This window comes from Giraffa tippelskirchi, chromosome 4 (assembly GCF_054371585.1).
Source record: "Giraffa tippelskirchi isolate mGirTip1 chromosome 4, T2T-mGirTip1v1.2.pri, whole genome shotgun sequence".
Lineage (NCBI taxonomy): Eukaryota > Metazoa > Chordata > Mammalia > Artiodactyla > Giraffidae > Giraffa > Giraffa tippelskirchi.
The window spans coordinates 6,905,284-6,919,981 of NC_137278.1; the positions used below are offsets into that span (position 1 = coordinate 6,905,284).

Consider the following 14,698-nt stretch of genomic DNA (forward strand, 5'->3'; position numbering starts at 1 on the left):
GAACCCCCAGCCCCTCATCCCTGCCTTGGGCCTGGTTGCCCTGGCAGGGAGCCCCACGCCCCTTTGTGACTGCAGCCTTGACATCCTGAGCGTGACAGCCCCGCCCTCTGCCCTCCCCCGCACCCAGCCTCAGCGCCCACTTGGCCCTGAGTGCCAGGCAGGTCACAATCACTCTGGAAAGGCATGGAGGCAGCAGGGAGGGGCCAGCAGAGGGACCAGGCCGGGAGGATGGGCTCTCCCAAGGACCAGCCCACCTGTTAGGGGGCTCTAAACTCAGGGGACCATCTCTGGCCCCACCCGCACAAAGCCCCACTAGGGTGAGTGTGACACTAGCAGCTGGTCAGTGCACGTGTGCGTGGTGCATGCTCAGTCATGTCTGACTCTGTGACCCCATGGACCGCAGCCTGCCAGGCTCCTCTGTCCATGGGATTCTCCTGGCAAGAATACTGGAGTGGGTTGCCGTTTCCTCTTCCAGGGGATCTTCCTGATCCAGGGATCGAACCTGAGTCTCCTGCTTGGCAGGTGGATTCTTTACCACGGTGCCCCCTGGGAAGCCGTGCCCCCTGGGAAGCCGGTTCAGAGCTGACAGCAATCTGGGGAGTGGGGTGTGGTAGGGAGGAAGCAGGCTCAGATCCCAGTGTCAGAAGCTGGGGGTGTGGGGTCTGGGGCTCTGTCTGCAAAGGGGAAGTTTGTTAAAAATACGTGTCGTGGCCTGACCCCAGACCCAGTGAATCGGAATCTGGGGCATCTGTATTTTCAACAAGCTCCCACCCAAGGGACTCTGGGGCTCCAGCAGGAATGGGCAACTGCAGGGCAAGCCACCCCTTTAAGCTGGTTCCAGCTTTCCCATTTCCTACCTGAGAGCTAGTAACAGTAGAGCAAGTTGAACACTCCAGGTGTTCAGTGCTTTCCACATGGTGGGGTTTTATTGTCACAAAGGAGCAGGCCCTGGGTTATCCCCATTCTACAGATGAGGGCACTGAGAGCTAACAAGTAATGGCAGTGAAAGTTGCTGAGTCCTGTCCGACTCTTTACGGACCCCATGGACTGTAGAGCCTGCCAGGCTTCTCTGTCCATGGACTTCTCCGGGCAAGAATACTGGAGTGGGTAGCCATTCCCTTCTCCAGGGGATCTTCCCAACTGAGGGATGGAACCGAGGTCTCCTCCACTGCAGGGGGATTCTTGACTGTCTGAGCCACCAGGGAAGCCCCAGTAAGTAATGGAGCTGAGACTAAATCCTAAATAATAATTCAAAAATAATAATAGCAGTTAGGCTTTGTTAAGCACGTACAACGTGCCTGGCATTATTCTAAGCCATTTACATCTGCTGGCTCATTTAAACGTCACAGCAACTTGAGAAGGTGGGTACTCTCACCGTCACCGTTTTTTCAGGTGAGGAAACAGAGGATCGGGGCGCTCTAGCCTGAAACCACTTTTACTGTCTGGAGGGCCATTGGTGGTACCCCCCGAACCACACTGCCGCGCTCTGGGCGCTATGGCCTGGGGGGCTGGTCTACGCCCTCCTATCGACTTCCCACGACACCCCCCTCCGCCCCGCACTAGGGTGAGGATGCCCTGAGCTGAGCGCAGGGCCAGACATGCCCCGGCGTCGCCCCAGCTTCTGGGCCCAGCAGGTGGCGCCCGAGGGGCTCCCCGGCGGTGGCGATCGCCGGCGCAGAGACCCGCTGCTGCTCAGGCTGCTGCGGCCCGAGCTCCGAGCAGCCTCGGGCGCGGGGGTCTCCAGGGGCTCTAGGGCCTCGGAGGGCGGCGCCGGGTGGTGGCAGGCCCCCGCGTGTGAGTCTTTGCACTCCAATCCCGGGCTGGGCTTCAGGCGCTCCCGGTCCCGCCTGCCGGTCCTGCCCACCGTGGCCCAGCGGCCGGCGAGGAGCCGGACAAGGCTGAGGTCGCTGCTGCTGCCGCCCCTGCTCTTGGCCGGCGAGGCCCCCGAATCGGCGCCCGCATGCCCCGAGCTCGGACAGCGCAAGGACCCTCGCAGGGGCTCGGCCAAGGAGACCTCCGATTCCTTGGGCTCCCTCCTAGGAGAAGTTCTCCCGGGCGGGTTCCGGCAGTTCCGGCGACAGTTCAGGGCTGAGTCTGCGGAACAGCTCCTCCCACCGAGTGAGGCCCCTACGGCCCCCCCAGGGGGCGGGGCAAGGCGGGGCTGCGTCATTTCCGGTGGTGGGGGTGGTCGGAGTGGGGCTGGTCGGAGTGGGGCTGGTCGGAGTGGGGCTGGTCGGAGTTGGGGTCACACCTCCTGGCGTAGAAGGATGCTTGTATTAGTGAAGTAGGGGTGGCAGAATCCTGACAACCACCGCTTGAGAGCGGGTCTGCCATTGTACAGATGAATAAACTGAGGCCCAAGGCCATGCAACCAGGAAGACCCTAATAAAGACTGTCCCCAAGCGAAGGCTCATAACTCTTTCTACTTCATCCTGCCCGCCCCTGCCCCCAGCACCCTCAGCATCTCAGCATCAAAGGGATCCTGCGTCAGAGTTCAACGGAAGTCCTCCTCGGTGTTCCAGCTCCCGCTTCCTCCCAGACGTTGGGTAAGCGTCAGTGACCTCTTCGTGGGGACGGTGTTGTCATCAACGCTCTGACCATGGGGGACCCCGATCACTCATCTCAGGTGTGGCCTATTTGTTTTCAAGGGGCCAGTCTTCCTACCTCACGAATAGCCTTAAGAAGATTTTGCTTCATCAGATACCTGCCCTGGGGCCCTTGAGTAGAGATTACCGGCAGTTCACCACGGTCAAGGCCAATCAGTGAGTTATGGGAGGATGGGAGTAGGTGGGTGGGGAGAAAGAACATTTCTTTCCTTCCTCTGTCTTTTCAGAATTTATCCATCTGCCCACCTGTTCATCCATCTATATGTCCATCCATGAATCAGGTCTTCTCCCAACCTGTTTAAGGATCATCCGTCAACATCTATGAATCCATCCACCCATTCATTAATCAGGTCTTTTACCCACACATTCATAATTCATTGATGAATTCATTCATATATTCATTCTCCTATTCACCCATCCACCATTGCGTACATCTGTGAACCAGGTCTTTTACAGTCTATTCATGAATCTCTCTATCCATCCATCCACTCATGAATCAGGTCTCCTGTTGATTCATTAATCCATTTCTCCAGCCAGCCAGCCAGCCAGCCAGTCATCCAGCTATTCACAAACTCCCACAATTCTATCCACCTATCCATGAATTCAATGATTGATCATCTACCAATCCTTCCATCCACTCGTAAATCCAGGATACTATCCATCACTAATCTAATCGTGAAGCCAGTCTACATACCCATCTACATAATCATTCATCTCCCCATGCATCCATACATCTACCTATCCTCCTAAGATCCAAACCTTATACTAAGACCTTTTTGGGAATTTCCTGGCAGTCCAGTGGTTACTACTCAATGCTTTCACTTCTGTGGCCTGGATTCTACCCCTGGTTGGGGAACTAAGGTCCTGCAAGCCGAGTGGTGTGCCAAATACTAGTTCATCCATCAGTTCATCCACCCACCCACCCACCAACCCTGCCATTCATTCATCCATCTCTTCCTCTAACTTTTACTATATGTCAATGGAGAAAGTGAAGTCGCTCAGTCGTGTCCAACTCTTTGCAACCCCGTGGACTGTAGCCCACCAGGCTCCTCCGTCCATGGGATTCTCCAGGCAAGAACACTGGAGTGGGTTACCATTTCCTTCTCCAGGGGATCTTCCTGACCCAGGGATTGAACCTGGGTCCCCTGCATTGCAGGCAGACGCTTTAGCCTCTGAGCCACCAGGGAAGACGCCACCAGGGAAGAAGTCAATGGAGAAGGAAATGGCAACCCACTCCAGTATTCTTGCCTGGAAAATTCCATGGACAGAGGAGCCTGGTGGGCTATAGTCTATGGGGTCACAGAGAGCCAGCCATGACTGAGTGACTCAGCACAGCACATATGGCAAATATTGGGGGAAATAAAATAAGGAATGGAAGTAGGAAGAGCCTGGGCACTAGAACTTAGCTGGACCTGGATGCAATAGCTCTAAGGGAGGGAGAAAATAATGCAGAAGTAGTTCCTCCTGCTTAACCCTGGACGAAAGGTGAAGAGCATGGTCCCTGAGTTTAAAGACCAGGGACAGTACATACGCTAGACATGCCATTCCTTCTCATCCTGGGCCCATGGCAGACATTACTAATTGAGCACAGCACTTTTCCCCCACTGAGCCTCAGAACCCTTCTTGACTCAGGGCTCCAGGAACACACCGCCTATGGATACACACCACCGTTGCGTAACTAGGTCCCAATGCGTGTAGCCGACACAGTCTTGGTCATGTCCTGGCTGCCTGGCTCTTTAAGGGACTCATGAAAAGTTTCCTCTCTGTGTACACATGGACATAAAGATGTGGTCAGATAAATGGAAGCAGGTATATCCATAGGCATGTACTTAAGATCGAACATGGCATTTCTGAATAACAGAGCCATGGATGGATCAAGCACAACCTTCTGCAGCCTTGCTCTGGAGGCTGAAATGAATAACAATAAATGTAATAATCACGGATCCCCTTTACTGAGCCCAGGCCCCTGGCCAGGCTCCACACTAGATGCCTCACATTTTATCTGATTCTCACCAAGCTCTTAGCGCACTTCTAGGGGGTGCTAGTGTAAAGAAGCCCCCTATCAATGCAAGTTAGACAAAAGAGACGTGAGTTTGATCCCTGGGTCAGGAAGATCCCCTGGAGTAGGGCACAGCAACCCACTCCAGTATTCTTGCCTGGAGAATTCCATGGGCAGAGAAGCCTGGCAGGCCACAGTCCATAGGGTCACAAAGAGTCGGATATGACTGAAGCGACTTGGCATGCACTGAAACTCTTATAGCTCTTCCCAGGTGGCGCTAGTGGTAAAGAACCCATCTGCCAGTTGGGAAGATCCCCTGGAGGAGGGCATGGCAACTCACTCCAGTATTCTTGCCTGGAGAATCCCATGGACAGAGGAGCCTGGCAGACTATAGTTCATAGGATCGCAAAAGAGTCTGACACGACTGAAGAGACTTAGCATGCACTCATGCAAACTCTTATAAGGATATTGTTACCCTGCCCACAATACACAGTACATAATTTAAAGGGGAGATCTGCTGGTGGTCTGCCCCATGTCACAGGACTGGGATGTTTCCTAGTTGAAATTGATGACTATGAGAACAGTTCTCAGAGATGTTTACTCTTGGCCCTGCAGACCCTGGGGGTGTGGGGGGTGCTTTTCAGTCTCTTTCACGTCTTCCCAGCCCTGTACTGTGGGCATGAGGATCCCATTTTACAGACAAAGAAACTGAGGTTCCAAGAATTAGAATTGAAACCCAGGGACTGCCCGACTCCTGAGTTCATATCCTTCTTCTCTCTGCTGAATTGCTTGATATACGAGAGTGCCCGCTCTGGAACCAGGATTCAGAGCCCTGTCCCACCCCTGACCAGCTGTGCGATCTTGGGCAAGTTGCAAAAAAAAAAAAAACCTCTGTGCCTCTGTGGAACTGGGCTCTGAATACTGGTTCCAGAGCGGGCACTCTTGTATATCAAACAATTCAGCAAGAGAAGAAGGGTATGAACTCAGGAGTCGGGCGGTCCCTGGGCTTCCTCACTGGTAAAATGGGACTAATAATCGTGTTTCACAGGGTTGTGTGGGTTTGGTGGGCTGATGCCTGTTATATGCTTGATCCATTGCTTTGGGGGTCAGGGAGTGCTCAGAAGGGACCTCCTCTAGTGGTCAGGATCCCACAGAGAGCTCTGGTGGACGTGTGTGTTGCCGGGGTGACATGGTAGCTGGCAGCTGAGCCCCTCTCGTCTCTCTCACCAGGCCCCGGGCTACACAGACCCCCAAGCTCAAGGCTGTGCTCACCCACAACTCCTCGGGGGAAGGCTCAGGGCACAACAGGCGATGCCCTTTCCGAGTGCGATTCGCTGACGAGACGCTGCGGGACACAGCACTCCGTTACTGGGAACGCAGCTGTGCCGGTGAGCAGACAGGAGGGGGAGCCCCGGGACTCCAGAAAGTTCCAGCCTGAAACCTGGCCAGCAGAGGCTGGGCCTTGGTACTGCAAAGGCCAAGAGGCCACTGACCCCACAGAGGAGGCCCCTGAACTGGCCTTTCCAGGGGCTCTTAGAGTGACCTTCAAGGACTGTGTAGAGGGTCTGAGGTCCAGCAGAGGTGGCTCAAGGCAGATGGTGCCAGGGAGCAGCTGGGCCCAGAGAACAGGGTCTGCCCAGGCCTGGCCACCACGGAAGGATTGCTCACTCCCAAGGGTTTCCACATGCTGTATCCTCTGCCCACCTTGGAACCCGCATCCACAGCCTGCAGACCCCGCATCTGGCCTCCAGGGGCTGGAGAAAGTGAGAACAGAGACACCCGAAGCTTTTCCCAGAGCCATGAAGGCAGACCTCAGGGGCCTGGCTGGGGAGGTGTCCAGAAAGTTCTAGAAGATCACACCTCTGCGAGAGGCTGGCACTGCCTGGTCCAGCAAGGAAGCTCGGAACCGACTATCAGTCCCAGGTTCCCCGGGGAGAACTTTGCTCTCGGCTCTTTGGGTGATGGATTGTGGTCGTATCAGCCCTGGCAGTTTCCAGTTTTCTGAAGTGGGTGTCACAAGAGGCAAGCAGGAAGAATACACATCCTCGCTCTCGTATGACCCTTCCCAAGGCCCCCTTCCCCATCTGCCTGGCCCTTTCTCTTCTCAGGATCCAGCAATCCAACAGCCTCGTCTATTTATTAAGCACCAACTGTGTGCCCTTTCACAGAACAGCTGCTCCAAAGCCTTGCTGGGGATTATTATTGTTCAGTCGCTCAGTCATGTCCGACTCTTTGTGACCCCATGGACTGCAGCACGCTAGGCTTCCCTGTCCTTCACCAACTCCCAGAGCTTGCTCAAATTCATGTCCATTGAGTCGATGATGCCATCCAACCACCTCATCCTCTGTCGCTCCCTTCTACTGCCCTCGCTGGGGGTAAAGTCCTCAAAATCCAGGACCTTGGCTGATTCAGGAGGAGCCCGACCCAGCCCCCTCAGGATCACAGGAAGTTGGAGGTGGAAGCTGAAATTTTGCCCAGTTTTGTTTGATGGGGGAAGCCAAGACCCCAAGAGCAGATGACAAGCAGCTGAGAAGTCAGAGTCCACCCCAGCCACCGCTGGGAATCCCAGGAAAGGGAGGGGGGCCTGGAGAAAGTTTCTTGGGAATGGCACCTGGCTGGCACGGGAGATACTTCCTTGGCAGCCACTGGGCACAGGGGCTGTGGCCATCCCCTTGGGGCACCAGAACGGGGATTTCAGGCTTCCTGACCAGCCAGAGGGGCAGCTGTTGGGCAGGAAAGACTCCAACCCTGTAGGATTCTCAGCATCATCGCTTGGATTCCCTGGGTGGGGGGGCCACTGGCCTTCCCATGGTGGGAAAGGGGGCCTGTTTTGGCCTGGAGCAAGAGTGGGTGTGTGGGAGAGGATGGGGGGGTGCAGAGCTTGGATAAGAAAGGCAGAAACAGTCATGCAGGATAGTTTTAAAATCCGAGCCTTCTCTGGAGGCAGCCAGAAGGCGCTGGGGAGCCTTGGGTTGCCATGGAGACAGGGCTCTGCCTGCCACAGGGAAGACGGGGGAGGGTGGGGTACAAGTGGCCCCGCCCGGGGAAGAGATCTCACCCATGCCCCCTCTCCTTCAGTCCGGCAGGGCATCTTCGAGAACAGGACAGCCAACCCCTGGTCGACAGCATCAGATCGGGTGTTCGGGAGTTTCGGGAGATGGCTGGAGAGCTTGCCCAAAGCCCTGTACCCGACAGCCAAGGAGGAGACCGCGGCCAGCTCCTTCAGCTGGGACTTCCCTGGCCTGTGAGGCTTTATGGAAAGGGACAGGATTCTCGCACCTCCTCACCCTGTAAACCTCCCTGTCCAGTGGTGGTCTGGGCCCTGGAGGGTCCTGCCAGCCACGCGTGGACCTGGGACTCAGGGTCCACGCAGCTCATGGGCTCCTGTCCCCCTCAGGTCCACCCTGGAGCCGAAAGGCCACCTCTCTGAGGACACTTCCATGAACAGCAGCCTGCCCTTCATCCCCAGGGCCACCGCCCAGAGACAGCGGGGGGACCTCAAAACCTTCCTGGAGCAGGTGGGCAAATTGCCCTGTTCCTGGAGCCAGAAGCTGGTGAGCAACTGCCAGTGGCCAGCCACCTGGAGCGCCCTGCCTGGCGGGAGGATGCCCAGTGGGGTGGCTTGGTCTCTGGGTAAAGCCTCTGTATGTTCTTGGCTAAGGGGTGGGCTTTCAGGCTGGACCGCCTGGGGTCAGATTCCAGCTCCTACCCTGCTATAGGTGGGGGCTTTTTTATGTCAGTTTTTGCATCTATAAAATGGGGCCGACCGCAGTGTCTGCCCCCTCAGGCTGCGGTGTAGAACTCCCTGGGCCCAGGAAACCCCATCTCCTGCCCAGAGCCCCTGAAAATGGCCCTCCTTCTCGCTCTAGGAGTACTTCCTGCCCAACTTGGTGTTGCACACGGTCCTGAAACGAGGCCGCCCTAAGGGGTACCAGCTCCTCCTGCCTTCAGCATCACATCGCACCCAGAGGTGAACGGTCACTGGTGGCCAAGCCCAGGCGTGGACATGGGTGAGGGGTGAGGAGAGGCCTTCCCCGACCCACAAATAAACACACATCCCAGGTGGCTGGTACCTGCTGCCGGGTCTCACCCTACAAACCTCTCCAGGTGCCTGGTTGCTAGTCTTCAGGGGTCCTGGACCAGGGGGTATGGAAGGGGTAGGGTCAGAGAAGATGAGGAAGCGAGGCATCTTTAGGGGTCAGGCTTGTTCCAAGTGAACCATTCTGGGAGGTGAGAGGCCCTGCCATACACCTCAAACCTGTGACCAAGCCTCTGTCAACCTAGATCAGCCCACACCTGAAACAGGCACATGCTCTGAACCACCACCCCCACCAGCCTCCATCTTTGACTAGAACCAAAGGCTGCTTGTTGTTGGAAGAGGACCCTCTTCCAACAACACAAGAGACGATTCTACACATGAACATCACCAGATAGTCAGTACCGAAATCAGATTGATTATATTCTTTGCAATCGAAGATAGAGAAGCTCTATACAGTCAGCAAAAACAAGACCGGAAGCTGACTGTGGCTCAGATCATGAACTCCTTATTGCAAAATTCAGACCTAAATTGAAGAAAGTAAGGAAAACCACTAGACCATTCAGGTATGACCTAAATCAAATCCCTTATAATTACGCAGTGGAAGTGACAAATAGATTCAAGGGATTAGATCTGATAGACAGATGATCTGAAGAACTGTGGATGGCGGTTTGTAACATTGTAGAGGAGCCTGTGATCAAAACCATGCCCAAGAAAAAGAAATGCAAAAAGGCAAAATAGTTGTCTGAGGAGACCTTACAAATAGCTGAGAAAAGAGAAGCGAAAGACAAAGGAGAAATGGAAAGATATACCCATCTGAATGCAGAGTTCCAAAGAAGAGCAAGGAGAGATAACAATGCCTTCCTAAATGTTCAATGTAAAGAAATAGAGGAAAACAATAGAATGGGAAAGACTAGAGATCTCTTTAAGAAAATGAGAGATACCAAGGGAATATTTCATGCAAAGATGGGCTCAATAAAGGACAGAAATGGTATGGACCTAACAGAAGCAGAAGATATTAAGAAGAGGTAGCAAGAATACACAGAAGAACTGTACAAAAAAGATCTTAATGACCCAGATGACCACGATGGTGTGATCACTCACCTAGAGCCAGACATCTTGGAATGCGAAGTCAAGTGGGCCTTAGAAAGCATCACTATGAACAAGGCTAGTGGAGGTGATGGAATTCCAGCTGAGCTATTTCAAATCCTAAAGGATGATGCTGTGAAAGTGCTGCACTCAATATGCCGGCAAACTTGGAAAACTCAGCAGTGGCCACAGGACCAGAAAAGGTCATTTTCATTTCAATCCCAAAGAAAGGCAATGCCAAAGAATGTTCAAACTACCGCACAATTGCATTCATCCCCCATGCTAGTAAAGTGATGCTCAAAATTCTCCAAGATAGGCTTCAAAAGTACATTAACCAAGAACTTTTAGATGTTCAAGTTGGATTTAGAAAAGGCAGAGGAACCAGTGATCAAATTGCCAATATCCGTTGGATCATAGAAAAAGCAAGAGAATTCCAGAAAAACATCTGCTTCATTGACTACACTAAAGCCTTTGACTGTGTGAATCACAACAAACTGTGGAAAATTCTTAAAGAGATGGGAATACCAGATGTCCTTACCTGCCACCTGGGGAATCTGTATGCAGGTCAAGAAGCAACAGTTAAAACTGTTCAAAACTGGGAAGGGAGTACGTGAAGGCTGTATATTGTCACCCTGCTTATTTAACTTACGTGCAGAGAAATGATGTACTGAATCATTTCACTGGCTGGATGAAGCACAAGCTGGAATCAAAGATTGCCAGGAGAAATCAATAACCTCAGATATGCAGATGACACCATCCTTATGGCAGAAAGTGAGGTGAAGTCACTCAGTTGTGTCCGACTCTTTGCGACCCCATGGACTGTAGCCCACCAGGCTCCTCAGTCCATGGAATTTTCCAGGCAAGAATACTGGAGTGGGTTGCCATTTCCTTCTCCAGTTTCGGGTTAAGGGGCTTGCTAAGCATTGCCGGTAGAAAGTGAAGAGGAACTAAAGAGCCTCTTGATGAAACTGAAGGAGAGAGTGAAAAAACTGGCTTAAAACTCAACATTCAAAAAAACTAAGATCCTGGCATCTGGTCCCATCATTTCATGACAAACAGATGGGAAAACAATGGAAACAGTGAGAGATTTTATTTTCTTGGGCTTCAAAATCACTGCAGATGGTGACTGCAGCCATCAAGTTAAAAGACGCTTGCTCCTTGGAAGAAAAGCTATGACAAACCTAGACACATATTAAAAAGCAGAGACATTACTTTACTGACAAAGGTCTGTATAGTCAAAGCTGTGGTTTTTCCAGTAGTCAGTTGGATCATAAAGAAAGCTGAGCGCCAAAGAATTGATACTTTTAAACTGTGGTGTTAGAGAAGACTCTTGAGAGTCCCTTGGACTGCAAGGAGATCAAACCAGTCCATCCTAAGGGAAATCAGTCCTGAATATTCACTGGAAGGACTGATGCTGAAGCTCCAATACTTTGGCCACCTTATGCGAAGAACTGACTCATTGGAAAAGACCCTGATGTTGGGCAAGATTGAAGGCGGGAGGAGAAGGGGACGACAGAGGATGAGATGGTTGGATGAAATGGTCCATCAACGACTCTATGAACATGAGTTTGAGCAAGCTCAGAGAGTCGGTGATGAACAGGGACGCCTGGTGTTCTGCAGTCCGTGGGGTCGCAGAGTTGGAGACAACTGAGTGACTGAACGGAAAGGCTGCTTGTGGAACTCTCTGGTAGGGTAAGGGCGTCCAGACTGTGGCGGAAGGGAGAAGCATTCGTCTTCTGCGTTCCCCAGGCCGGGTTTTCACCATCTGGTCCCTGGAGGGCAAGCATCTGGGTGGGCAGGGGCCAGATGTTTCTCTCCTAGTTGGGGCGGGGGGTGGTACCCGGAGTGGGGGAGTGTTTGGAGTCACATCAGGAGGTGGTGAAAGAAGGTGGCAGGAACTGCCTGGGGTTCTCCTGACGCCACACTGACCCAGAAACGCCACCTCTTTCTGCCTGTGTGCCAGGTTTGGCCCTGCCACACACCTGCGTGCCCGATGCTGGGCAGAGTTCAGCCCCCTCCCCTTCTTGAAGCCACACTGTGGCTCCAACCCCTCGCCGAGGCCAGCGTCGAGGTCTCTTTCGCCACCTCCTGGCCACCGAGGAAACAGCCACAGAACCCACACCCAGTGGGTGCACTGCTGAAGAGGAAGGGATGGGATTTGGGCTGGCTGGGCCACGGGGATCTTGGGACTAGGACAGGTTGTGGATGGGGAAGGCGCTGTTTGTTTTTTTTTTTTTAATTTATTTATTTTTTATTGAAGGATAATTGCTTTACAGAATTTTGTTGTTTTCTGTCAAACTTCAATATGAATCAGCCGTAGGTATACATCTATCCCCTCCGTTTTGAACCTTCCTCCCACCTCCCTCCCCATCCCACCCTTCTAGGTTGATACAGAGCAGAGCCCCTGTTTGAGTTTCCTGAGCCATAGAGCAAATTCCCCGTGGCTATTTATTTTACATATGGTAATGGAAGTTGAGGGCACTGTTTTGAAGGATGGCTTTGCCTCCACAAAAGGGTCAGTTCAGTTCAGTTCAGGTCAGTCGCTCAGTCGTGTCCGACTCTGCGACCCCATGGACTGCAGCTCGCCAGGCCTCCCTGTCCATCACCAGCTCCCAGAGTTTACTCAAACTCATGTCCATTGAGTCGGTGATGCCATCCAGCCATCTCATCCTCTGTCGTCCCCTTCTGCTCTCAATCTTTCCCAGCATCAGGGTCTTTTCCACTGAGTCGTTTCTTCGCATCAGGTGGCCAAAGTACTGGAGTTTCAGCTTCAGCATCAGTCCTTCCGATGAATATTCAGGACTGATTTCTTTAGGATGGACTGGTTGGACATCCTTGCAGTCCAAGGGACTCTCAAGTCACGGATCTACAAACCCTGTGGGGGATGGGACCGGAGGGGGATTGCAATCCCTGGGATGACTTAATCTCTCCCATCTCCACTTTCTGACTTGCATGCCCTCCCACTCCACCAGCAGTAGTTCTGTTTCCTGGAGAACCTGCGAGTCCAGGAGGAGGCTTGCTTCTACTGCACCTCCTCCTCTTGGCCTTTGCGCAGGCCAAGCTCACCGGCTCCGAGCCTCAGTGTACCCCCCGCAGAGCCGCCCGGACCACCGCCCCCTCCAAAGAAGGCCACCGGCTGCACTGCCGCTCCGCGCCCACGCGGGGGCAGTGTTGGCCTGACTTTGGCGCCGCCCGGCGCGGCCGAAACTTCTCAGCCTCTCGCTCAAGGGTCGGAAACTTTTCCCCTCGCACGGCGCTGGCGCCTGGCGTCCTGCCCCCTGCGCGAGCTCTCCGCGCCGGACCGCGGACGGGGTCCCCGGGGGACTCTCCCAACCTCCTCCTTCAACGGCTCTTTCTCGCTTTTTGCCGTTAAAGCAAAAAATCTGCTTAAGCTTGCAACAGCGCTGTCAGCCGCGAGCACTGGAGATGGAGTCCCGCGTGCAGAGCACGGGGGCGGGAGTCGGGGTGTCGGGGCCCCCCAGAGCGGGGCGGCGGGGACCCGGCGGGCGGCCACGCGGGGTCCCGCAGCCCGGCTTGTCGGGGACCCCTCCGCTCCTCGCCCCCACCCCGCCCCGCCCCGCTTCGCGTCCCTTCCGCTCGCATCGTCCCCCTCCCTCGGCCCTCCATTGCTTCCTTCCCTCTCCGCGTTCTCGTCCTCTCTCCTGTCTCCCGCCTCGACAGACACGGATTCTGTGTCAAGAGGACCTTGAGCGGCGGCCCCAAACCTCCCCTCCCGCCACTCCCAGCAGAAACACAGGGACACACGGGGACAGCCGCGGACCGGCGCCTGCGCGCGCGCGCGCGCGCACACACACACACACACACACACATGCACATAAACACATGCATCACACACGCACAGACGCATCACACACACAGGCACACATCCCATGACCCACACCACACAGTTAGAAACCCCACATAACAGGGAACACCCACATACCCTCCCACGGTTGGGGGTCTGCCAGCGACTGCTCCCCCCACCGTCTGGGCGCACTTGTTGACTGGGAGGCCGCAGATGCAGCCCCCACCGCAGTCCTCTGTAGACCTTTCCAGCATGCCCCTGCCCCTCTGCACACAGAGCTTGGACGTGGGGGTGACTAAGAAGGGGGACGGAGGGAGAGATTCGCTTCAGGGAGGGGAGCGACCCCTCCCCAGGGTCCCCAGCGGGGTCCTTCTCCTTGGTACATTTCCACTCAGGGCTGGCAGGTGGCCAGTCCCTCCTGGGCTCCAGGGAGCTCCGCGGCTGGAAGGCCCCGGGTAGCAGCTGTGGCTGGAGCTGCCCCCCCTCCAGCTCTTGCTCCCCACAACCTCAGACCCCCTGAATCTCCGGAGGGCGGGGTGAGGCAGGTGGACCATCCTTTGCCCCCCACACTGATCTCTTCCAGTTCCTGTCTGCCCTCCTCACTCTGAGCCATAGTAGCACCCACCCCATTCCACCCCCTACCCTGGACCGCCCGCCTGGGCCGTGGGCAGACCTGTGCCAAACCAGGGCTGGCAGCCAGAGCTGCATCTAATTTGGGGGGTGGTGGGGAGGGAGGAAAGGCTCCCAACCCAGTGCAGAAGGAAGTGATGGGAAAAGCAGGAAAAGCACCCTTCCTTTCTCCTGGGCGTCCCCCCTCACTGGGCCTCTCCACCCCCTGCGAGGGCATCTCCTTAGCTCCTTAGCAAATAAGGAAACTGAGGGCCAGGGAAGTTATGGGGTCTTGTCTAGGCCATGCCTACCACTGGAACTGGAGCCAGGTCCACGTATGTCCTAGACCAGACCCACCCCCACCCTCCCCCCACCCCGGAACTCCCCCACCATGGACCTTCTCTCAACCATTCCTTGTTGGGAAACCAAACCCCAGAGAGGCTCATCTCTTTCTCAAGGTCACTTTGTTTTTAAGTGTTGGGAGTCAGGATTCAAATTCAGCAAGATGAGAGGCCAACATAGGATCCTGGGCCTTCTTCTCCCCGGGGAAGCAG

General features: G+C 54.7%; 1 protein-coding gene across 5 annotated transcripts; it reads left to right on the forward strand.

The window, feature by feature from the left end:
* The first annotated feature begins 148 nt into the window (after positions 1-148).
* Positions 149-8,703, forward strand: C4H9orf50 (chromosome 4 C9orf50 homolog). Of its 5 annotated transcripts, none has more exons than XM_081594828.1 (7): positions 149-2,118; positions 2,453-2,546; positions 2,649-2,762; positions 5,836-5,993; positions 7,684-7,849; positions 8,003-8,159; positions 8,475-8,703. In XM_081594828.1, exons 1-7 carry the CDS (start codon positions 1,599-1,601, stop codon positions 8,577-8,579), a joined length of 1,314 nt encoding a protein of 437 aa, XP_081450954.1. In that variant the 5' UTR covers positions 149-1,598; the 3' UTR covers positions 8,580-8,703. The 5 variants fall into 5 exon arrangements, 4 of the variants coding, with proteins under 4 accessions (XP_081450954.1, XP_081450955.1, XP_081450956.1 ...); XR_014083309.1 differs by having other exon boundaries at positions 1,403-2,118; positions 5,836-6,013; positions 7,610-7,849; XM_081594829.1 differs by having other exon boundaries at positions 1,403-2,118; positions 8,003-8,123.
* Positions 8,704-14,698: the final 5,995 nt, after the last annotated feature.